General features: G+C 39.9%; 1 protein-coding gene across 4 annotated transcripts in view; it reads right to left on the bottom strand.

Moving 5' to 3' along the window:
- RBM33 (RNA binding motif protein 33) overlaps positions 1 to 25,955 on the bottom strand; it is a 132,562-nt gene extending 106,607 nt beyond the window's left edge. For 3 of the 4 annotated variants that reach the window (XR_006523736.2, XM_044765671.2, XM_044765670.2), the window contains exons 1-2: positions 25,691 to 25,955; positions 3,329 to 3,407 (exon numbers count right to left, since the gene is read on the bottom strand). Coding sequence is in view for 3 of the 4 variants with exons in the window: in XM_044765671.2 (XP_044621606.2) it covers positions 3,329 to 3,407; positions 25,691 to 25,733 (122 nt within the window). In the remaining variant the exon portion in view is untranslated. The remainder of the gene's footprint in view (positions 1 to 3,328; positions 3,408 to 25,690) is intronic. The other variant, XM_044765672.2, reaches the window with a different exon arrangement.
- Between the last annotated feature and the right edge of the window lie 1,086 nt (positions 25,956 to 27,041).

Raw genomic sequence — 27,041 nt, 5'->3', positions numbered from 1 at the left:
CTCCCTCTATTATCCAATACACAAAAGAGGATGGTTTTTTGCTTTAAAAATATCAAATAAAGAAATACACATGATACAGAATCGTCATATGCCAACATGCAGTGAAGAGGAGAGAAGAAAGGAGGAATCTGTTCATAAACAACACTGGGACGAGTACTATTCACACCAGAAAGCACAAGAAAAACTAGAACCCTTTCTCACACCATAAACAAAACCCAATTCATCCCAGCAGAAAGTCAACTAATGTCATGAATAAAATCCCTACTGAATAAATATTGGGGCAATGCAAACATTAATAAGAATAGTAACTACAATGGGTTAAAAAATACACGCGGTATTTAAATCTATGAGATGAAAATGATTCAAAAACAAAACTCCCCTCTGGAGGATGCTAAGGAACTGACCCATTATTTTGAAAACTGGTAGATGAAAGTAAAGAATCAAGCACTTATTCTGTACCTCAGAAGAACGAAGTAGTTTATACAAGACTCACAGCTGACAGAAAAAACAGGAAGGACAGAATCAGAATATCACCACTTAGATCAGTCAAAAGCTGATAACACCACAAAAAGAAGAAAACCAGACATCTCGTAGCTCCTGCTGGAGGTACGGACTCCCACCTAAGACACTGTCAGGGCCCCCTACTCCCACCCCATTCAAACCTGGATCTGCTCAACCTCTAGACCTAGCTATTAATTTACAGAAAATGCAAGAGATGAAGGAACACACTAAAAAAACTCCAGAGGATGCAATCAGCAAAAGCTGAAATTCTACAAGACAAACCACCTCGTTTTTCAACAATTGCAGAGAACTAAAAAAAGACGTGGGGAGAACCTATAGATGAAAGAAGACTCAAAAGACACACCAATCAATTACAATATATGGATCTTATCTGGACTCTGATTCAAACTATAAGAGAGCACCCAGACACGTCTCCACACACCGTGTGTGTGAGAGATATACTAATAGATCTATGAGACAATCAGGGGGAAATGGGGACACTAACAAGACATTAATATGAGGGATTTTTTTTAGAGATAACTCCATTGTGGCTACACTTGTAAATCCTTTATTTTTCAGAGAGATACAATCTACAATATTTTCAGGTGAAATTATGCCTGTGATTTGAGGAAGGCTGCAGATATCATAAACAAAAAAGATTGGCTATATACTGATAATTGCTGAAGCTGAACAATGGTACACTGGATGCACTGTACTATTCTATTTTCACATACCCTTGAAATGTCAATAAGTTAAAAATCACTCTAATCAATTTCAAGCAGATTATACATCTAACTGTAAAAGAAACCAAAAGACACTTTAAAACTTGTACAGGAACACACAGGACACATCAGAATAAAGGGTAGGGAAGAATTTCTCAAGGAGGAAAAGCAGAAAGCACCCTGACCAACATCAGGGGCCTCCTGAAATGATGCCCTCAGGAAGGCCATAACATCAGCAAAGAGCACTCCTCCCAAAAGCACGACCTGAATCCTGCCCTCAGGAGACGGCAGCAAACTCATACAGAGGGTGAGTCTACAAAATAAACGGCCTGGCCTCTTCAAAAATGTCAAAGGCATAAACGACAGAGGCTACAGAACTCTTCCAGATGAAGAGATAAAGAGAGGGGAAAATGCCATGTATGACCCTGAACTGAATCTTGAACCAGAAAATAAGAAACTCATTTTTGGTTATAAAGGACATTATTGGGACAATTGACAAAACCTGAATGACCACTGTAGATTAAAAAATAGAATTACATGTTTGTTAAACTTCTGATTTTGGAAATTATACAGTGATTATGTAAATGAATGTTCCTGTTCTTGGGATACATAATAAAAAATACACAGTGAAGCATTTAGAATTAAATTGTCATGATACCTGCAAACTATTGTCAAATGGTGCACGAAAGAAAAATTTTATGTGTGTGTGTGTGTGTGTGTAATAGTGAGAGAATGATAAAAGGAATACGACAAAAAGCAACTGCGAGTCTGAGAGAAGAAGCATGTAAGAATTTCTGTTATTCTTGCAACTTTCCTATAAGTCTAAAAATGATTTCCAAATACATTTTTTTCATATTTTAATAAATAAAAATCATACAGGAAAAGATAAGTTTGACTAAATTATTTATAAAAATCTATTGTTAAAGGGAACACATACCAGACGGCAGAGATAGCTCCAAGCACAAAAAATAAATTTCAGAAAGTCTAAAGAATCCCTAAAATCAATAAAGAAAAGACAAACAGCCAAAAAGAGACATAGATATGAACAGACAACCAGCAGAAGAGAAAATCCAAATGATGAGAAAACTATTAAAATATACTTTATATTTCATTCAGCTCCCCATCATAGTCTTTTAAACAAAACTAGTTATCATTGCTTTCCAATAGGACCATTTCTTTTACAGGAGGCTTTGTTCTAAGCTCTAAGGAATTTTTTTACAGACTGCCCAAGAGTCACTCAAGAGTAATCGACCTGATGTAGGCTACAAGAACTACGAAGTTTTTGACGTAGGTTATTCTGTAAAACTTCTGGGACAGCACAGTTTTCAGATGGCAGTCAGGGATTTTTAAAGCAATATACCATCGTTGTTCTTTATTCAGATGTATTTATCTCTACCATTAAACTTTCTGACCTGAACTCCAAGGTCATTTTTACATTTTCAACACATTATTTGAGGTAGTAAGAAATGTGACCAGAACAATCATCATTTGAGAACACCACCACCCAGACTAAGCCCCCTATGTACTTCTCTCAGTACATATCCCTCTAACCTCTACTAGAGCTCCTCGCCAGAAGTCATCACTACACTGACTTGACATCTATCATTACTGTGGACTTGTGGACTCTTTTTATACTGTTAGTGTGAGTGTGAGTGTGTGTGTGTGTGTGTGTATTCCTAAACAGATATTTTCATCTTCACTAGTAATCAGAGAAACACACATTTAAATTATGATGAGATACCATTTTACATATATTAAAATGGCAAAAACTTTAAAAGTCTGGCCAAATACTGGGTAGGGTGTGGAGCAAAAGGAACTCTGGCATACAACTACTACAAAAATAGCTCTGGGTGTCCACCAAGTCAATATTATCACGATGACCAGTGTTCTGCTGGCAGCCCTGGAGACAATACAGGATTGGGAGAGGAGCCCAGAAAGCCTTGTACCTGGCGCATCCACCCTTGCCCTCACTTTAGACTAGCAGGGAAAGGCCCAGTCGGAAACAGCATCAGGTAGCCAACACACTGTCATAAAGATCTCTGCATAGCCAAGTGGTGGAATGAGATAAAATGTGAACCCTGACACGTAACCAGGGGTTTCCAGACCTGTCCCAGTCCTCGTCTGCAGCTCTTCTTCTCCAGGACCGCTCTGCACCAGGCTTATCAAACTGGTCGAAGTCGTCATCTGTAAGGCAGAGGCCATGAAAGTCAGTCTTACTAAATTAAAACAGACACATACAGATATTCAAACGCTGAAACAACATGTTTCTTTTAAGGATTGCTGACATGACATTTTAAAATATAAAAGTTCCATATAAAACTATTACAAATGCTTTAGCCATTTTTAATAACTAAAAATTTTTAAAGTACAAAGCTACTGAAAGAAAATCAATTTATTGAACTCTATTAGGCATGAAAATCACTAATAGAAGTTTTGTAAAAATCATAAATTTTAGTAAAATATTTTCTTTATCAAATGGTTTTTGAGTATATATTTTTACAACTATATAAAAGGAAAAAATTGCTGATTTGCTAAAAGTTAAAGAGATTTTTATAATACTTTTCTTAATCTTTACATTTTTCCAAATTAATCACGGAAAACAAAGACCCTATTTAAAAGAAGTAGGGATAGAGAATTGCTGAACAGATATATAACATAAGCCACATATATATTTTTAAATTTTCTAGTAGCCACATTTAAAAAAGTAAAAAAGAAACAGGTGGAACTTTAATAGATGAAATTTTAACAACATATTTTATTTAACCCAGTATATCCAAAATATCATCATAGCAGGTCATCACTACAGAAAACAATAAGGTATTTTACATTTTTCCCATACTATGTGTATATTTTGCACACACATCACATCTCATGTCTCATTTTTTTAATTTACTTTAATTATTAGGAAAATCAGAGAATGGAATTAAAGTTTTTCATCTTAGATATACACGGAAGCAAAGAGGCTTGAGAAGTGACAGCAGACAAATAGATACCTCTCCAGAGAGTCTACCTAGGGGAGCCAGAGGGTAAGGAATTTTTCCACCCTGGGGCTAGACACTAACCAATAAAGTTCTAAAAAGGTAATATATCAATTCTTACCACACACTACACCAAACAGAGTAGGTGCTTTAAAAAAAACTTGAGAATGAAAGATATTAAAGAATTAGTGGGGGCAGCCCCATGGCCGAGTGGTTAAGTTCACGTACTCCGCTTCGGCAGCCCAGGGTTTCGCTGGTTTGGATCATGGGTGCAGACATGGCACCGCGCATCAGGCCACACTGAGGCGGTGTCCCACATGCCATAACTAGAAGGACCCACAACTAAAACATACAACTATGCACTGGGGGGATTTGGGGAGAAAAAGCATGGGGGGAGAAAAAAAGAATTAGTATCCTTGAGAAGTTCTACTTCCAGCCTGACAGCATGAAGAGCTCCATCAACCTACCTACTCCCTATGAAAATTACTTTTAATAAAATGACTATTTAAAGTCTCCAGAACTGATTCTAAAGGCAATCATTAAATGAAAAACACTTATTCAAGAAATCTACTCAAATTTGCTAACAACAGCTGCAAGAATCCATGGTTTTTGAATCAGAACTTGTACCTTCCTCCCGGCTCCCAGCTCAGAGGGACACTGACTCCATTCCAGACCAGTGCAGCCAAGAACACAGACCTCTGCACTCCTCACCCTGTGCCACCTGCCCAGCGATGAGGGTAAGCTCTAAATACAAGTGAGAGGTGGGGGGCTCCCTTCTTCCATTCAGGCCCCACTTATGGGACAGATACTACTGGGGCCCAGACTGCTCCTGTCCCATCTCGTAGGGTGGGGTTTCACACTGAGAGAGGTAAGCCAAGGAGACCTTGGGTTAACTGCCCCCACTCCAGCCACCCAGGCACTCAGCTCCTAAAGCGAGTGTTACTCAGAGACAAGTACACCACTGTCCCCACCCAGAGCACAAGAGCTGTGGCTCTGAGAGTTTGCCCAAGGGGGAAAAGCATGCAATAGAACAGCAGAAAGCTCCAAAACTCTCTCAGAGGAAGTGACTTCATTTGGAACAGAGTGCAAAAGACTTCCAGTCAAAGGCTGCTCTCAAAAACAGTGTGGATTTTGGAGAGAGATCATAGGAAGGAGAATGACAAAAGTCACTGGAGAAAAAAACTGAACCGTAGGCTGCCTGGTGTGCCAAAGAGAAATGGGGAGACAGGCGGGAATGGCCCTAACTCTAGTTAGAACAGATCTCAAATTCTGACCTCAGACATCATCCAATCAATGGGGCCTGAATTTGACTGGATCAGTCTGTAAAGCAAATTATGTCCCAGGGCACTGTCAGAAGTGTGGCTGGACAGAGTCAGAGAGAGCCTTGATAAACCACCACAATCCCAGGGTCCGTTCGGCATCACAGAGGCTCTGGCCCCTGAGGAGAGACATGAGAAGCTTCCCATTGCCCAGAGTGGGGTGGGGGATGAGAACAGACTTCACTTAAACAACCTAGTCAGTCACCAACAAGCAAACAAGCAAATAATAATAAGCCTGGGGTAGGGAACTAGGGAGACCAGCACCCTGCGTTGACACATTACATACTACCCAACCAGAAATTACGAGACATACAAAGAAATAGGAAAGTATAACCCATAACCCATCAGGAAAAAAGCAGGTAACAGAAACCACCTGTGAGAGGACCAGATGTCAGATTTAACAGAAAAAGATGAACTGGCCATTATAAATATGTTCAAAGAACTAAATGAAACCATGATAAAGAACTTAAGAAAGGTCTGATGACAAGGTCACATCAAATAGATAACATAAACATAAATTATAAAAAGAAACAAAAAATTCTGGAATTGCAAAATAACTGAAATGAAAAATTCACTAAAGGGGCTCAACAGAAGATTTCAACTGAGAGAATTCGTAAATTTGAAAACAGAGCAATAGAGGCTATCCAATCCAAAGAACAGAAAGAAAAAAATGAACATAGCTTCAGAGAAATGTGAGACACAATTAAGCACACCAATACATGTGCAATAAGAGTACGAGAAGGAGAGAAAGCAGTAGGAAACAATACCTGAAGAAATAACAGCTAAAAACTTCCCAAACTTATTGCTAAATACTAACCTATATCTATACATCCAACAAACGCAAAGTAGAATAAACAGAGATACACACACACACAAATCATAGTCAAAATGTTTCAGAGACAAGAAGAATACCTTAACAATAGCAAGAGAAGAACAACTCATCACAAGGGAACCAACTGCAAAACATCAACACCTGATTCTCATCGGAAACAAAGGCAGTCAGAGGCATTTACAAAATGCTCAAAAAAAATTCTGTATCTCATCAAAACTATAACAAAATAAGGTGAAATAAAGATATTGAGAGATAAACAAAAACAGAAGGAATTTGGTGCTTGCTGACTCTCCGTAGCTGATTGAATTGTGTGCCCCAAAAAGACACAGTGAAGTCCTATCTTCCCATTCCCCCACTCTGAATTTGACCTTATTTAGAAATAGGGCCTTCGCAGATGTAACCAAGTTAGGATGAGATTATACTGGTTCCTAGACCTAACAGACAAATACAGACACTCAATTCAACAGCAGAATATACATTCTTGTCAGGTGCACATGGAACATTCTCTGGGATGTATGTTAGGCCATAAAACAATTCTTAATAAGTTTTAAAAGGTCAAAATCATATAAAGCATAGTCTCTAAAATATAATAAAACTAGAAATGAATAAAAGAAGGAAAAGTGGAAAAGTTACAAATACATGGAAATGGAACAAAACACACTTCATCAAACCAAGAGGTCAAAGAAAAGTAGAGAAATAAGAAAATACTGAGACAAATGAACACAAAAATACAACATACCAAAGTTTACGGGATGCAGCAAAAGCAGTACTTGGAGGAAGATTTATGGCTGTAAATGCCTACACTAACAAAGAAGAAAGATGTCAAATCAACAGTCTTACTTTAAATCTTAAGGAAGTAGAAACAGAAGAGCAAATCAAACAAAAAGATAGCAAAAGGAAATGAATAATAAAGATTATAGCAGAGATAAATGAAATAGAAACTAGAAAAACACTTTCAAACCCATTCTGTGAGGCCAGTATAAAATGAGACAAAGATATTAAAACAAAGAAAAGTTAGATCACTATCCCTCATGAACATACATGAAAAAGTTCTTTCTTAAAAATTAGCAAATACAATTCAGTAATACATTAAAAGGATAATACACATCATGACCACATGGGTTTACCCCAGGAATGAAGGATTCATTTAACACTCAATAATCAATGTTTTTTAAAAAGTCAATGTAACATATATTACTAAACTAAAAATGGAAAAGCGAATTTTCGCCTCACTAAAAGTAGAAGAAGCATTAGTCAAAACCCAACATCATTCCTTATAAAAACTCTCACCAAACTAAGACTAGAAGGAAATTTCCTTAACTTGATTAAAGGGCATCTATAAAAAACCTACAGCATGGGGGCCGGCCTGGTGGCGCAGCAGTTAAGTGCGCACATTCTGCTTAAGCGGCCTGGGGTCTGCCGGCTCGGATCCTGGGTGCAGACATGGCACCACTTGGCAAAGCCATGCTGTGGTAGGCATCCCACATATAAAACAGAAGAAGATGGACACAGACGTTAGCTGAGGACCAGCCTTCCTCAGCAAAAAGAGGAGGAATGGCAGCAGTTAGCTCAGGGCTACTCTTCCTCAAAAAAAAAAAAAACCACCCTACAGCAAAACATCACACGTAAAGGCCAAGACTGAATGCTTTCACCTAGAATCAGGAATAAGATGGGGACTGCCACTCCTACCACTTCAATTCAGCAGTGCACTGGAAGTTCTGCCCAATGTCACCAGAGAAGAAAAAGAAACAAAACAAATTCAGATTGACAAGGAAGAAGTGAAATTGTCTTTATTCACAGCAAACATGATCAGCTATGCAGAAAATCAAATGGAATCTACAAAAAAATGGTACTAAAACTAGTAAGTGAGGAAGCTTGCAAAATATAAAATCAATATAAAAAATCAATAGCTTTTCTATGTACAAGTAATAAGCAACTGGAAACTGAATTAATCTCTGCAGTAGAATAAAAAATATAAGATACTAGGGATAAATATGATAAGATATGGAAGACTTGTACATTAAGAAGTATGAAATACTGCTGAGAAACTAAATATCTAAATAAATGAAGTGAAATACCTTGTTCATGAGTCAAGACTCAATACTGTTGAAATATATTCAATGCGATCCCAATCAAAATCCCAGCAACTTTTTTGTAGAAATTGAAAACATGATTCTAAAATTCATATTAAAAGGCAAAGGACCTAGAATAACCAAAACAACTCTGAAAAACGAGCACACTAGAGAGCTAACGTTATCTAATTTTAAGAATTATTAGAAAGCTATAATAATAAAAACTGTAGGGGCCGGCCCCGTGGCCAAGTGGCTAAGTTCGCACGCTCCGCTGTGATGGCCCAGGATTTCGCTGGTTCGGATCCTGGGCGTGGACATGGCACCGGTCATCAGGCCACGTTGGCGTGGTGTCCCACATGCCACAACTGGAGGGACCTGCAACTGAGATATACAGCTATGTACTGGGGGGATTTGGGGAGATAAAGCAGGAAAAAAAAAACTGTAGTACTGGCATAAAGATAGACAAACAGATCAATGGAATAGAATAGCCTATCAAGAAATACACCCATACATATATGGAAAACTGATATTTTACAAAGACATGAATGACACACTTTTCAACAAATGGTGCTGAACAACTGCACAGCCATATGCAAAAAAAGAAAAAAAAGGAAAATGAAAGCAAGAGGGAAAAAAAACTGAACTTGGATTCATACCTTGCAAAAACAGAAGAAAATCTTAGTGGACCCTGGGTTAGGCAAGGATTTCTTATTGTGATAGCAAAAGCACAATCAATAAAATAACAAAATGATAATCTGGACTTCATCAAAATTTCAAACTTCTAATCTCCAAAATCATCATTAATCAAAAAATGAAGACAAGCCAGACTAGGAAAAAGTCTTTGCAAAGTATTTATCTAATAAAGGACTTACATGTGGAGAGTATAAAGAACTCTCAAAATTCAACAATAACTCATTTTTTTAAAGTGTAAAATATTTAAGTAGAGACTTCACCAAAGAACATGTACGTGTGACAAAATTCTCTAGATCATTACACTAGTCATTAGGGAAATGCACATTAAAACCACAATGATACACCAGAACACATCCATGAGAAGGGCTAAAATGTAAAAGACTGACCATACCAAGTGCTGTCAAAGATGTTGAGCAACCAACTCTTCGTCTCTGTTGACAGGAACGTAAAGTGATACAACCACTTAATAAAACAGTTGGACAGTTTCTTAAACAGCTAAACATACCCCTAACATGTGACCCAACCATTCTACTCCTACGTAACAACCCAAGAGAAAAGGAAACATAAGTCCACGTAAAGGTTTGCACACAAATGTTCATACCCACACTATGGGTAAAAGCCAAAAACTGGAAAGAACCCAAATGTCCATCAACAAGCAAACAGACGAACAAATTGTAAAATACCCATAAATGCAACTCTACTCAACAATAAAAGAGAATGATTATTGATAAACTCAACAACATGGACAACCTTCAAAATAATTAGTATTAAGTGAGAGAAGCCAGAGGGGGAAAAAAGAGCACATAGTCTCAGATTTCTTTCGTAAAACTGTAGACACTTGGTTGTAATAGAATCAGCATGTGCTCACAGGTAGCAGGGCAGGCAGGAGCAGGAGGCAGGAATTACAAAGGACATGAGGACACTTTCGAAGATGACGACACATTCACTACATTGACTGTGGTTGTGATTTCACAGGTGTATACACGTACCCAAACTTATCAAATTGCATGTTTCAAAGACATACAACTTCTTGCATGTCAATTATACATAAAGCTCTTTTTTAAAAAGATAACATATTAAGAAACTTTGGTCAGGGAAGACAAACTCAAACGCCTGCAGGAACTAGGCAGGGAATACAAATGAGCAAAGCAGGCTGGGTGGGAATTATGTCAAATTAGCAGGACTTTACCTTGTTTACAGACAGGAGCGTTACCACACATTACAAAGAATGCAGGCCCAAGGAGGGCAGAGTCTAAGTTTCAAGGCAAGACAGAAATATGATATGTATTTTTTCCTAATTGTTAAATACAAGCAACTAACAAGGTTTTTAAAAAAAAATCTGCAGATCAAATAAAATATGCCTGTGGACTGTTCTTACAAGCAGCCAAGTTAAGATTTTTGAGAAAAAGAACCAGAGCCAAAACACCTATCTTCAATGCCTTCTCTTCTACCTTCTGCTCCACTTTTAGTCAATGCCACCTACTTTACACTTATTTTCTAAAGGATTTCTGTGTTAGTTTTCCTTCCCCCATCAGATTATATACTTCATGAAAACAGGCAGCCTTCTCTATCTATGAAAATATGAAGAAAGTCCCAAGATTTTATAAGCAAAAACTTTCATTCATGGCTTTTTCCACAAGAGTACACAGTGAAGGAATTAATACTGGCAGATAATACTAATTAATTATAGCACCCAATTCTGCTAAGGCCAGAAAATCCTTATGCCAGGCTAGCTAATAACAATCACCTAGAGACCTTCTTAAAAATTATGCAATCTTTGGCCCCACTCTGAATCAGATTCAGTGGGCTCTAATTTTTGTTTTTTTAAAGCTTCCTAGTAATTCTGATAGACAGCTAGGGTTGGGAATCCCTGCACCAGTCCACCACTATCCATCAGAGCAGACACTCCAGAAGAAAATTTAACTGCCATCTTGCTCAGTAAGTCCTTCCTGGAGTGAGTTAAATCCACAAAAGTCAAAATCAGAAGGCAGGAGCACGCAAAAACAACTGAACACTTCTCCAAAGGAGAGATCCTCATAAAATGTCCAAGGAAACTGGCTATGAAATCATTCCAAAATAAGGAAATGCAAGTTAAGCACAAAGTACAAATAAAACTGAGGTCATGAAACCTTCATTCATGCAACAATTATTTCTTGAACACCTAATGTATGCCAGGAATTGTTTTAAACACCTGGCATACAGGATTGACAAGATAACAAAAATCTCTGCCCTTGTGCAGGTTACAGTCTAAGGAAGAGACAAACGATAAGCCCAATAAACAGACAGAGGGACAGAATCTAACTTAAGGTCTTTATTGGGAAAAAATAGAGAAGGGTAAAGAGATGGAAAATGAGGAGGAGGGCTATGGCAGGTGCAAACCCAGCTAATTATAATTTTAAAGAAAATGGGAAATGCATTAGAAATGTACATGGGTTATATCTTTCAATATTTACTGTATTAGAAATTAAAACCAAGGCATTTTAAAAATATTTTATCATTAAATCATGCAAAAGAAACTATATACCCATTACACATTAATGTGGCATATTTTTAATGAATATTGCATTTTAAAAAAAGAGAAAGATATTTTCCAGTTTTGCAAAATTCTTTAACGTCTGACTTTGTAGAAGACAGCTGGATTTTTACATCTGCTTCTACATTCACTTTCTTGCAACACAGTCATGTGTCATTTAATGATGGAGATACATCCTGAGAAATGCGTCATTAGGCAATGTCATCTTGTGCAAACATCATAGAGTGCACTTACACAAACCTAGATGGTATAGCCTACTACACACCCAGGCTACATGGTACTAATCTTACGGAAGCACGGTAGTATATACGGTCTGTCATTGACTGAAATGTTGTCGAGAAGGATATGACTACTGTTCTGACTGAAGTGCATAAAAGAAATCCTACTCCAAATATACATGTAGTTGTAAAAGTGAGGAGTACTTTAATAGCCTTTTCAGACAATTTTAGATGTTCTTCTTCGATACTACACCAATACTCAAAAAGTCAGTTTCTCAAAGGTTAGTTGCAATGCAGAATCTGAAGCCTTAGCAATGAACATTTCATACTCTCTTTACGTTGAAATACACTGTTATGTCATGCACTGTTAATGGATCTTTATCACACATGATTTGGTAATATTATGCATTGGTCATTTTGAAAATACTGGCTCACTGAGTTAATATACTTCCAAATGCTGACACATTTCATTACTCAATATCAAGGTCATATTTGTTAATAGCACTACCAATCTCATCAGAAAAGTCTTCAAGTATTGGGATGTTTTTAAGCTCGCCAGAACAAACACAACTTTTCCAAAATTCTAATTTTTCCTTGAAAGCTTGGATTTCATCATTGGCAATACATACTGTCAGTTGTTTTCCTTGAAGAGATAGGCTCACTTCATTTTCAAGAAAACTTCTGCCAGGGCCAGCCCCGTGGCTGAGTGGTTCAAGTTCTATGTGCTCTGTTTAGGGGGCCCAGAGTTTGCAGGGTCAGATCCCTGACGCAGAGCTAGCACCCCTCATCATGCCACGCTGTGGTGACACACCACATAAAATAGAGGAAGACTGGCACAGATGTTAGCTCAGTGACAATCTTCCTCAAGCAAAAAAAAAGAGGAAGGTTGGAAAGGTTGACAACAGATGTTAGCTCAGGGCCAAGCTTCCTAACAAAGAAAAAAACAAGACCCAACAATATGATGCCTCTAGGAAATACAGCTCAGCTCTAAAGACAAACACAGACTCAGAGTGAAGGGATGGAAAATGATACTCCAAGCAAATAGCAGGCAAAAGAAAGCAGGTGTTGTCACACTCACATCAGACAAAGCAGACTTCAAGATAAAAAAGATAATGAGAGACAGAGAAGCAGTATATAAGAATAAAAAGGACATTCCACCAAGAGAACATAACACTTATGAATAGAGAGGCACCCAACACAAGAGGACCAAAGTATATAAAGCACCTATTAACTGATCTAAAGGGAGAAACTGACAGCAACACAATAATACTAGGGGACCTCAACATCGCACTTACATCAATGGATAGATCATCCAGACAGAAAGTCAACAAGGAAAGAGTGGCCTTAAATCAAACACTAGACCAGATGGACTTTATAATAGATATATATAGAACATTCCATCCAAAAACAGCAGAATACATATTCTCCTTAAGTGCACATGGAACATTCTCAAACATTAATATGCTGGGAGACAAGGCAAGCCTCAATAAATTTAAGAAGACTGAAATCATATCAAGCATCTTTTCAGACCACAACGCTACGACACTAGAAATCAACCACAAGAAAAAAGCTGGGAAAGTCACAAATATATGGAGACTAAACAACATGATATTGAACAACCATTGGATCAATGAACAAATCAAAGGAGAAGTCAAAAAACACCTGTAGACAAACGAAAACGAAAACACAACATACCAACTCTCATGGGATGAAGCAAAAGCAGTACTAAGGGGGAAATTTATAGCTAGACAGGCCCATCTCATCAAACAAGAAACATCTCCAATAAGTAATCTTAAACCACACTTAAGAGAAGCAGAAAAAGAAGAAAAAGCCCAAAGTCAGCAGGAGGGAAATAATAAAAACTACAGCAGTAATAAATGAAACAGAGACTAAATAAACAATAGAAAGGACCAATGAATGAAACTAAGAGCTGGTTCTTTAAGAAGATAAAACAAAACTGACAAACCTTAGCCAGACCCACTAGAAAAAAAGAGAGAGAAGTCTCAAATAAATGAAATTAAAAGTGAACGAGGAGAAATTACAACAGATGCCACAGAAATACAAAGGACTCTAAGAGAATACAACGAAAAGTTACATGCCAACAAATTGTATAATCCAGAAGAAATGAATAAATTCTTAGAATCATATAACCTCCCAAAACTAAACGAATAAGAAATAGAGAATCTGAATAGACCAATCATAAGAGATTGAAACAGTAATCAAAAACTTCCCTAAAAAACAAAAGTCCATGACCAGACGGCTTCTCTGGAGAATCCCACCAAACATTCAAAGAATATTTAACACCCATCCATCTCAAACTATTATAAAAAACTGAAGAAGACAGAATGCTTCCTAACTCATACTACAAGGCCAAAACTACCCTCATACCAAAACCAGACAAAAACACAATAAAGGAAAATTAAAAGCCAATATCGCTGATGAACACAGGTGCAAAAATCCTCAACAAAATATAAGCATATCAAATACATCAATACGTTAAAAGGATCATACACCATGATCAAGTGGGATTTAAACCAGGGATGCAGGGATGGTTCAACATCCGCAAATTAATCAATGTGACACACCACATCAACAAAATGAGGAATGCAAATCACACAATCATCTCAATAGATGCAGAGAAGGCATTTGACAAAATCCAACATCCACTTATGATAAAAACTCTCAATAAAATGGGCATAGAAAGCAAGCATCTCAACACAATAAAGGCCATATATGACAAACCCACAGCTTACATCATACCTAACAGAGAAAAACTGAAAGCCACTCCTCTGAGAACAGGAACAAGACAAGCATACTGACCCTCACCACTCTTATTCAACATACTACTGGAGGTTTTGCCTGAGCAATTAGGCAAGAAAAAGAAATAAAAGGAATCCAAATTGGAAAGGAAGAAGTAAAATTCTCACTCTCTGCAGACGACATGATTCTATACATAGAAAACCCTAAAGAATCCACCAGAAAACCATTAGAAATAATCAACAACTACAACCAAGTTGTATGGTACACAATCAAATTTAAAAATCAGTGGCATTTCTATACACTAATAACAAACTAGCAGAAAGAAAAGTCAAGAATATAATCCCATTTACAATCGCAACAAAAAGAATAAAATATCTAAGAATAAACTTAACCAAAGAGGTGAAAGACCTATATACTGAAAACTATAAGACATTACTGAAAGAAATCGAAGAAGATATAAAGAAATGGAGTCCACACTCATAGACGGGAAGAACACACACAGCTAAAATGACCATATTACCTAAAGCAATCTACAGATTCAATACAATCCCAATAAATCCAAGTGACATTCTTCTTGAAAGTAGAACAAAGAGTCCTAAAATTTATACGGAACAACAAAAGACCCTGAATAGCCAAAGAAATCCTGGAGAAAAGAACAAAGCTGGAGGCATCACAATCCCTGACTTCAAAATATACTACACAGCTATACTACTCAAAACAGCATGGTACTGGTACAAGAACAGGCACACAGATCAATGGAACAGAAGTGAAAACCCAGAAATAAAGCCAGACATCTATGGAAAGCTAATCTTTGACAAAGGAGTCAAGAATGTACAATGGAGAAAGGAAAGTCTCTTCAATAAATGGTATTGGGAAAACTGGACAGCCATGTGCAAAAGAATGAAAGTAGACCATTATCTCACACCATACACAAAAATTAACTCAAAATGGATTAAACACTTGAACATAAGACCTGAAACCATAAAAATCCAAAAGAAAATATAGGCAGTACACTCTGTGACACTGGTCTTAGCAGTATCTTTTCAAATACCACGTCTATTCAAGCAAGGGAAACGAAAAAATAAACAAATGGGACTACAGACTAAAAAGCTTCTGCAAGGCAAAAGAAACTATGAACAAAACGAAAAGCCAATCTACCAACTGGGAGAAAATATCTGCAAATCACATATCTGACAAGGGGTTACTTTCCAAAATATATACAGAACTCATACAACTCAACAACAAAAAAATGAACAATCTGATCAAAAAATACGCAGAGCATGAACAGACATTTTTCCAAAGAAGATACACAGATGGCCAACAGGCACATGAAAGGATGTTCAACATCACCAATTATTAGGGAAATGCAAATCAAAACTACAATGAGATATCATCTTATACCTGTCAAAATGGCTATAATTAACAAGACAAAAAATAACAAATGTTGGAGAGAACGTGGAGAAAAGGGAACCTTCACACACTGCTGGGGGGAATGCAAACTGGTGCAGCCACTATGAGAAACAGTATGGAGATTTCTCAAAAAATTAAAAATAGAAATACCATATGATCCAGCTATCCCACTACTGGGTATTTATCCAAAGAACCTGAAATCAACAATACAAAAACATTTATGCACCACTATGCTCATTGCAGCATTATTGACAATAGCCCAGACGTGGAAGCAACCCAAGTGCCCATCAACTGATGAATGGATAAAGAACATGTGGTATATACATACAATGAAATACTACTCAGTCAAAAAAAAAAAGACAAAATTGTCCCATTCGCAACACATGGATGGACCTTGAGGATATTAGGTTAAGCGAAATAAGCCAGAGAGAGAAAGACAAACACCATATGATTGCACTCATATGTGGAAGACAAAGGAGAACAGATTAGTGGTCACCAGAGGAGAAGGGGGTGGGGGGAAGGGCAAAACGGGTAAAGGGGCACATATGTATGGTTACAGACAAAAACTAGACTATCGGGGGTGAGCAAGATGCAGTCTATACACAAACTGATATATAACAACATACACCTGAAATTACACGTTATAAACCAAAATGACCTCAATAAAATAATTTTTAAAAAATACACCTTTGAAACATGAAAAAACAACAAACAAAACTAGACTATTGGGGGTTAGCAAGATGCGGTCTACACAGAAACTGATATATAGTAATGTACACCTGAAATTACTACTATAAACCAATATGACTTCAATAAAATAATTTTTAAAAAATGGTTATGATGGTAAGTTTTGTTATATGTATTTAACCATAACAAAAAATAATTTTTAAAAAAACTCCAATGAAATACAATCAGTAAAATCTAGACTGTAGGAAATTCCGTAACAATTCAACAAATAAACCACAAAGAAAAAGAGAAACAGAAGGAAATTAAAGAAACTTAAAAAACATCAATTAATCACAATGTGCAGCCTTTATTTGGATTCTAATTCAAATATAGTGTATTTTTAAACTTTTATGACATAAATCTAACGAAATCTTGAGCACTGACTGCATGTGACATTACGAAATGGTTCTTTTTTCAGGTATGCTAAGAGTATAATGGTTTTTTAAGTCTATCTTTTAGAGATCACAAAGAAATATTTACAGAGAAAATGATGTGTCTATGATATTCTTACTTTCTTCAAAAAAATAAGGGGAAGGAATAAGAAAGTTGAGTACAAATGAAATACAATTGATTAGCCATGATTTAATATTGCTGTAGCTGGATGATGGACATATAGGAACTACGCAATTATTTTTAAGTTGACATTTTTCCAATAAATCTTTTTAAAAACATGAACTATTTTTCACTTCTGACAAAGACTCAAACATTTGACAACATACTCTGTTGAGAGTGTGGGGGAATAAGTGCTCTCATATACTAGTGGTGGTACAAACCCTACACAAAAATGTATTTGGCAATATCTAGCAAAAATAAACACGCATTTATCTTTTATTCCTCGCTTGCTCAAAATGAGTGACCTCACTTTGACAAATCTAAACCAAAGACTTACTGTTAAAAATACAGAATGACATATGCACAAGGTAACCTTTGTGGCATAAAATAAGTAGTATATACTGGTTATGAATACATACATGTAGATATATTTATTAATTTAATATCGTGCTACATTGATGTGTAACAGAAAGCTTCATGGAAATACTAATGTCAAATTCCTGACAGTATGCAACTCTGGAGAAGAAAGAGTTAGTAGACTTAGGCAAAGTATAACAGGGACCTCATCTGTAATATTTTCCTTCGTTACAAGAAAACAACCTGACGCAAACGTGACAAAGCATTAAAGGCTAATTGCAGCTGTAAGGTTCACAGGTTTGTCACATTATTCTGGAGTTTATATTATTAAATTATTTCTCCCTGCAAAAAGGAAAATACAAAGTGAGCAGGAGCAAGATATTGTTGCTTTATACAGGTGGTGACTACTCTCTCAAGAAGCTTTGGCCATGAATGCATGGAGATGGAAGAGATGCGTGAAGGGGACCATTTATGACAGAGAAAAGAAATGACACAAGTCAGTGAGATATAGGTACAGCAGCAGATGGAAGTGAAAAACAACCAGAATTCCCAAAAGGAAATAAGAATGGTTGTAAACGTGGGTAACCCTGTGTTTAAACGAAGGCACATTAAGCAAGGGAAAGACCACACCTAGTGAGGCAGACAGTAAGAACATACATTCTTTCTCCCTGGAATATGCTATGTAAAAATGGATGTGGAGAGAACCCTGACTCAAAATCCTAAGAAACAAACTACAAAGAACCCTGTACACCTGCTTTTATTCTTCTTACATTTTCTGCAGTCGTTTCCTTTCTGTTCTCCTTTAGAACACAGACAAATCCTTTTTTTAAAGTTCCAGTTTATATCTGTCATACTGAGCAGAACCAAGAAAACAAAATGTGTCCTGAGTCCAGTTTTTAAGGAAGAACAGCACATCCCTGAAGACCAAGGGAAAGATTAACTCAGCAGGGCAAGAGTGGTCAATGCCTTTGTCTGGAAACTCTCCTCCTAAGACTAACCCTTGAACTAAACATTCTACTCTAATAAGGGAGTCAATTTCCCTTAACAGCAAGACTAAAGATATCTACTGGAATTTTTACAATTTTCAATTACACAGCAATAAGATACCTATAACTAACACAACTTTTACTTAGCATTCTCACTATTTCCTCACTGTTTCCAGGAATCTGGAACTTTGACTAGAAACTTTATAGAATACTACCTTGGAACAGGGCTCAAGTCTAGTCTAAGGGTCAGCAAACTATAGTCCACAGGCCAAGTAGGTCTGCAACCTGTTTTATCCAAATTTGACTACTGTCTACATAATAAGCTTTTATTGGAACACTGTATGACAATTCAATTACATATTGTCTATAGCTGCTTTCAAACTACAAGGGCAGAGCTGAGTAGTTTCAACACAGTCCATGGGATCTGCAAAGCCTAAAATATTTACATCTGACCTTTTACAGAAAAAGTATACCAATCTTTGCTCTAATCCAAAAGTTTTCAACCTTCTTTCATCTCAACACCGTTCTCATGTATAATATGCTCTCATTCTGAATCACTAAGAGTCAAAAAATTCCATATTTTACAGATGAGGCAATCCAGACCCCTTATTTAAACAGTAACTAAACAAAAGCAATCAGGACAACGTTGAAGAACTTTGAAAGTGAGCCTATTAGCCCTACAATATAACTACCAAATTCTGAGTAACCAAGCAAAACTTTCAGAAACAGCCTTAGATCATGTTGCTTGAGAAATAATTTGTAGTCACTGTTTTAAAAATCTCTTATATTACAGGGGTCCCTGGACATGTTCTTCCTAAATGAACTCTGTATTTTGCTTATGAAGTGTAGTGCACATTGGCCATTTGTTGGGCTATCGTGCAAATGAATTTCCTCTTCCTGTGTTTGGAAATCATGGTATGAGTCCTGATGAAGACAAGGCTCTGCCTCCCGAGATGGAAGCTATAAAAGCTAGACCCTTGAGTTCTCTACCATCCAGGGCAGCCAGAAGAAGAAAAGCGGTCTGGGCTCCACCAACTGGATGTTGCCATCACGACTTAGACTCTAGAGAACATGACACCCCATTTCTTTTCCCAAGAATCTAGAGCCTCTTTTTAAAAAGTGAAACCTTTTAAATTGCTGCAGATCAGCTGTTAAATTTGTGAAGTTTAACGGGAAAAATGTCAAAAAAAGGGAGAAAGTCCTTCCACCAATCTTTTTCCTTCCATAGACATAAGTAACAGTCGTGCTGACTGTGGTCACCACCACTCTGAGCAATGGTGCAGAGGAGAATACGGGACACGCACTTCCCAGAGCCTCCTTCCCTGTGCGACTCTAAGTTAGAGTCTGCAAGACAAGGTTCTCACAGGTTTGAGTCACAATTACCATCACAATTATTCTCAGGAGGCAGAGGCAGGACACACGGACACAGACACAAACACAGACACATGGATGTGCACACACACACACACACACACACACACACAGAAAGCAGATGTGAAGTTCTCAGGTCACAGGGAGCTCTTGAAAACCACGTGTTGCATCTGGCTTATAAGAGCTGTGACAGCGGTGGTTTCTTGAGACTCAATACCATCAAAAGGAAACACTTCAGCGCTGCAGACTGGGACAGCCCACGGGAGCTTCCCCAACAGCCTTCAGAGTCGCAAGGGCTTCCCGGCAAGCCCCTGACAACCAAGCTGAGATTCACAGAGAATGTCTTCCTGACCGTTGGACCTCCAGCCTTTTCAAGGGTTGTATAAGCCTCTGGTTCCTGTATTAAAACCCTTCATACTTGGAAAGCATAGCATGGCTTCTGTTCTCCTGACTGAAATGGGACTGCTAAAACCCAAATCCTAACACTACTGAAGAGCTGAACTGAGGCCCCATTTCACTTCAACAAACCAGCATTTTTACATTCATTTTCTCAGGTAATCCATCCCCAAATCCTCCTTTTACAAATGTGAAAATTAAGATTAACCAACGTCAGTAAACGGCAAAACTAGATTTAAACTCAGGTCTACCAAACATCCAGTACAGTGCCTTGAATTCACTGAGGAAGGAACTGTAGTAAACACCCTGTGACTTCCTATATAAAATACTGAAGGACAGCCACAACTTCCTCAATGTTTAGTAAGAAGACTACTCATTCATGGGACCTACTAAATTACGCTGGCAGAATCACTCTAAAGTGTAGGCTGCAATCTGGTGGCCTAAAGACACATGCTCTCTTTGAATCACGTTATCTGTTTTTAACCGACTTAGTTGCCAACATTTTAAAAATTGGAATTATACATAAGTATCAGAGTTCCATATTCTCTCAAAAAAGAGAGGGAAATACCAAAAGATCAACAGTGGACCCACATTTAGCTATAGCTAAATCAGCTAAAGATGAACAGCATTTAGTCAAACAGGAACAAAATTCCGGCGTCAATCAGAAAAATAACTGAAGAGGGAGTGGCAGCCTCGCTGAAGGGACGCCTCGCCAGCAGCTGCGTGTGCCCAAGGCCCCAGAGCAGCCCTGATTTCCGCGCTTCTCCAGTCTTAGCTGTTCTAGTCTTTTATTTCACTTTATGAACTACAAAAGCACCTATCCTTCCAAAAGAATATTAACGAACTGTCTCATTCTTATTCTGTATGTAAATGAAGCATCAAAATCCAATACTAAGAGTTTCAGAAGGTGAGAACAGAAGAAATGAAAGGGAGAAAAACAATATAAGATTTCCCAGAATTGAGGAACACATATTTCCAACCTAAAGTGTACGCCAAATGCAGAGTACAATAAATACAAAAAGACCTATGCTAACAAAATTTTAGAACACTGGAGAGGAGATGTTAAGACTCTCCAGAGAGAGAAAAAAGGTCACATACAAATGATAAGAAATAAGAATGTCATCAGACTTCTCAAGAGCAGAACTGGAAGTCAGAAAACATCACAACAGTACCCCCAAAAATCTACAGAAAATGAATTCAAATCTAGAATTCTAGACACAACCAAATCATCAATCAAGTATGAAAATAAAGAAAGAATTTGTTCAGACATGCATGGGTTTCAAAAAATTTACTTCAACACACCCATTCTTAGGAAGCTATAGCATTTAACTCTACATTAATTAATTCAAAAATATAAACAAAGAATAATTTTTCCAGAAAATTTTTTCAAAAGTGACTACTCATGGTTTTTAAAAAGCTAAATACACCAATAATGACAGAAGAAATTGAAAAATAACTTAAAGAGGCACCAGACCCAAATGGCTTTACAGACAGGATTCTTCTAACATTTAACAAAGGGATTTTTACACTGTCCCAGAAAACCTCACAACTCACTCTGGGAAGCCAGCCTATCTTATAAAAAACAGAATAGCACATGTGCACACACAAATATAAACAAAGAAAACTATAAGCCACTCTCTCTTATGACCATAGAGAAATCCTAAGCTGAAATGCAACAATATGTTAAAAAGAATGAAACATGCAGAACAATAAAGTTTTTTGGGTTTTTTTCCTGCTTTTTCTCCCCAAATCCCCCCAGTACATAGCTGCATATCTTAGTTGTGGGTCTTCTAGTTGTGGCAGGTGGGACACCACCTCAACATGGCCTGACAGGCAGTGCCCTGTCCGTGTCCAGGATCTGAACCAGAGAAATCCTGGGCCGCCAAAGCGGAGCGCGCGAACTTAACCACTCGGCCACGGGGTCGGCCCCCAAGAACAAGGGTTTGCAACCAAGAATGCATGGTTAGCTCAGCACTGGAAATCTATCAATAGATTACATGAAGAGATTAAAGAAGGAGCCTCACAGATCACCTCAGTAGATGTAGAAAAAGCATTTGAGAGAATTTAAAACCCAATTCAAAAAACAAACTTTCTTAGCTAAACAAACAATAACTATCAGAAACCTACAGCAAACACCCTACTCAATGGTCAAACATTAAAAAAACTCAAACTCAGAACAAGAAGACAAGATAAAAATGCCTGTCATCACTCATACTATTTAACATTATAGTGGAGGGCTTGACAATGAATGCTTCCAGGACAAGAAAGACAAGAAAAAGAAATGAGATATAAATATTGGAATAAAAGAGACTGCAGATATGCCTGTCTAACTAGAAAATCCAAAGCACCAAACTATTAAAACCAGATTCCAATAAGCCAGTTGCAAATAATTAAATTACAAAAAAAAATTTCTATAGTAGATCAGTAACAAATTTGAGAATGTAATAGGATAGAGAACTACACTATCCACAATGACAACAAACAGAAATATCTGGGAATGAAACTAACAAGAAATGTGAAAGAATTATATAAAGAAAATGTTACTAACATAAGCTCCCTAAGGGCAGGGATGCGTGTCTGGTGTGTTCACTACGCATCCCAACCTTAGAGCAGTGCCCAGCACACAGCAGGTACTCAATAAACATTTGGTAGATGACTGACAAACAAAAAGAACAATTTGACAGACAGACATCTTCGTTGCTGGATGAAAGAACCCACATTGTAAAAATACCAATCATTCCCAAATTACGTTAAACTCAAGGCAATCCCAATAAAAATTCCAGTTGAATCCTTTATAGAACCTGATGGATAATTCTGAAGTTCATTTTTTTAAAAAATGCACACGGCTAATCCAAAAATTTATGAAAAAGAACACATACACACACACTAGAAAGCAACTACTTTAAAAACTATGACTGAAAATTTAATATACGATAAAGATGGAAAAGATGGAGAATTCAATAAATCATATTACAACTGTTAGAAGCCCCAAATCCACACTGTGTTCAAAATAAATTCCACGTGGAATAAAAGCTAAATGTAAAAAAGCTCAGAAGCATAAAATATTAGAAGCAGAGAGGGACTCGTGGCAATGAAGACACCATCAAGAAAGAAGTTTACAAAAACCAGTGATATATTTCACAAGATAAAATTTTAAAACTCCCATACAGCAAAAAGTTTAAAACAAGGTTATAGGGCAAGCACCATAAAAAGGGTCAATAATCCTAACATAATATACAAAGAATTATTTAAAATAATGAAAAAGAGATAAACCACTCAATAAAAAAAAACAAATGATAGAAACAGGCAATCCTATTCATGCCATACAGGGTGCCAGCTGCTCATGTGCAACTTCCAGCTGCAGAGAAAAGGGGGTACAGGGATTTGTACAGAAAACATTTCATTCTTCAATTCATTCATTTGCCAAATATTTGTTGCACACACTACGTGTCAGGAACTTGGAATCCACGGCAGGTAAAACAGGTGCATTCCTGTTCTCATGGGGCTTACAGACTACGGGGGAGAGAGATTTACACAAGAAGTAAATAACTAAACACAATCACAAACTGGGACAGACGTACTGAGGAAAGCAAGGGTGCCACAAAAGAAAGTGGAGGCAGGCACGTGAGCAGGAAATGGAAATACTTTAGATAGAAGTAAAGCTCCAGGGGCCAGCCCAGTGGCAGTGGTTAAGTTCCCACGCTCCGCTTCAGTTGCCCCGGGTTCATGGGTTTGGATCCCAGGTGCAGACACACACCACTCATCAGGCCATGCTGTGGTGGAATCCCACAGACAAAACTAGCAGAGATGTTAGCTCAGGGCTAATCTTCCTCACCAAAAAAAAAAAAAGTAGTAGTAGTAGTAGTCATGCCCAAACAGGCCAGAGCCGGGGCAGGGCAGTCCTCCTGGAGAGGAGGCCAACGCTCACACAGCATGGTGGCAGGGTAGCGGTGTCAAGTCTGGCAGCACCCCCAAATTTTGGTAACAGGGAGTGTGGTTTAGTCTAAGAGCCACGGGAAACCAGCCGCCTGTGACCATACGCAAGAAAAAAAAACAGAGGACAAAGCCCACTTAATCCTCCACAACAGCAATTCTCAAACTTTCGGGACTCAAATTTTTTGAGGACACCACAGTGCTGCGTCGGCGCTTAGCGACGGCGAGAGTCCTGCGAGACGCGTCGCGCGAACCTCAGCGCGCGCTTCCCGCGGCCCGTCGCTGCCCGGAAGGTCGTTCTGCGGCGCATGACTGCACATTCACTGACGTCCAGGTTTTAAAGAGTCAAAGTGAGACACTCCAAAGACCATGCAAGCAGAGCGGTGTCGTCGTCAGAGCCTCTGGGAAACCGGACCAGAGAGCGAAAGACGCACAGCACGTCGGCATCACGAACGAAAACAGTGCCGACCCGCGAGTTCCCAGGCCACCCCGAGAGTGACACAAAACACGTGACTGTGGCCCTAGAGAGTAACCACGGGAGGAGAATGAACCATATATTTCAAAACATAACCAGGAAGCCTTAGATCTAACGTGCAAAGAACCATCTGACAGAAAAGAGACAAACACCAAATCACGCTGCCAGACGCGCCCTCCGCGTTCAGTGCGGTTTTCCCACTTGGCCATACAAACGTCTCGGCATTCGGGCCAAAACCCCTGAGCAGGGGTCCTACAAGGTCCTCCTAAGTCAGCGTTACCAAAGGGTGCCCTGGAGGACACACCAGAACGCCTCCCAACGTTCAAGAAGAGCGGCTCCCAAATGCTCCCGTCCTTCCTACTTTATCCCCCCGCGTCTCCTTTATCAAAGTTTTCCAACCATCCCAAAACTCACTTCAACTATTTTTACATATTCAAGGGGAAAAAAAATCCACGAAACGTGCTTCCAACGGAAAGTGGCTTTCCCTGAAATCTGTCACTTAGGTGCCCTACCAAAGCCACCTAAGCCTGCAAAGCACGAGAAGCCACGCAGAGGGACCGACGCCGCGCCTAAGCCTCTCGCGCCCGCCCCGGGACGCCGTGGCCGCCACGCCGAGGGCCCCCTCGGGAGCCCCGCTCCCCGGACGCCGCCCGCTGCTCACAAAGGGCGCCCGTGAGCGCGGGCCCGAAACCGGTCGCCCCCGGCAGCGCGCCTGGCCCCGACCCCCGAGGCCGTCCCCGCCGAGGCCCGGCGCCCCGCGGACTCGACTGAGGGCGGAGGGCGCACGACGGCGGGAGCGGCGCGGGGGCAGGTGGCGCCCGGCCCGCAGCCCTCCGTCCCCGCGGGCCTCACGTACCTCCGGCGCCGGCTCCTCCGCCCGCTCCCAGGGCGGCCGCCATGGTGCTCGCTGGGCCCGGCCGTCGGACTTGCCCCACCAGCCAGCCGGGGGGCCGCCGGGCCAGCCGGGGCCCGGGGACGCGCGGCGGAGGACGGGGGCGGCGGACGGCGGGCCAGCAAGGGCGGAGGCGGGCGAGGCGGCGGCGGCGGGCCACTCGGGCCCGCTTCTCCGCAGGAGGAAAACAACAAACTATCGCAACATGGCCGCCGGCTCGCCCGCCGCCGCGGTGCACGCCGGGATGATGGCGGCCGGGAGGCGCCGGGCGCGGGGCGAAGCGCGGGCCCTTCCTCCGACCCTGCCGCGGCCCCGAGCCGCCTCCGACTGACTGAGGCCGCGTGCGGAAGGCAAACAAGAAGGCAGCGACTCCGCTCGGCTCCTGAAACCCAAACGTTTACAGCGGGGGTGGGGGCGGTTGCGGGCCGTAGTTCGGCCCCGGGCTCTGTCGTCAGGCGCTTTGCAGCAGTCGGCACCGAGCTTTACGGCCGGCGGATGTCCCGTTGGAAGTGGGAGGGAGCGGGCCCAGCGTACCGGGATGGGGCCCGAGGCTCGCTTCTGTTTGCACGGGAAGGCGGGGTCTGGGGGCAGGGGAGCTGCAGCCGCGGTGTCCCGGCGGGGGAAGGGAGCGGGCGGTCCCGAGGCGCGTCCGTCGCGGGCGCGCTGCAGGGGCGCTGGACCCAGGCGCTGAGACCGCGTCTCGGTACCTCCCTGCGACTCTGCGAAGACCCGGGGGGTGAGACGTGAACCTGAGTTTGCATTTGTGAGCAGCAAGAAAGGTCAGAAAGCGAGATACTAATAAGTGACGTGAAGGAAGGGGTCCTGGGAAATACGACAGTGTTTGGGGAAGGCTGAGGGCTTCTTGGGATAAGGCATCAAAGGAGGCTTCTCTGATTTGGCAGTTGTGGGGGGAGGGGGTGTGAGTATCACCAGGTCTTTAAGTACAGACAAGCTGCAAACGATTCATTAACAGTGAATGTAGGGGTTATAGGGAAAGGAAAGCGTCACGTTAGGTAGAAAGAGAAGGCTGAGCAAAGGCTCAGAGAAGTCCAGTGACTCGTATGATTCGAGAACTGCAAGCAGTACATGTGGCCGCCAGCGTATTGGATGAGGAAGGTGCTCGAAAAGCAGGATGCAAGGGCCAGGATGCAATAAGGACTTTGGGCATTTTTCTGAAGCTTTAGGAAGTATTGAAGGGTTGTCAGAAGCTACATGGTAAGAATTTTGTTTCGGAAAGATGGCTCTGACAACAATAGAAAAGATAGGCAGCGTGGAGAGGTAAAAACTGGAGGTACTGACGCCAGTTAGTAAACAA

The sequence above is a fragment of the Equus asinus genome, chromosome 1 (genome assembly GCF_041296235.1).
Source record: "Equus asinus isolate D_3611 breed Donkey chromosome 1, EquAss-T2T_v2, whole genome shotgun sequence".
NCBI classification, from domain to species: domain Eukaryota; kingdom Metazoa; phylum Chordata; class Mammalia; order Perissodactyla; family Equidae; genus Equus; species Equus asinus.
Note: the sequence above shows the minus strand (reverse complement) of the source record. Positions and strands in the feature narration are given on the sequence as shown.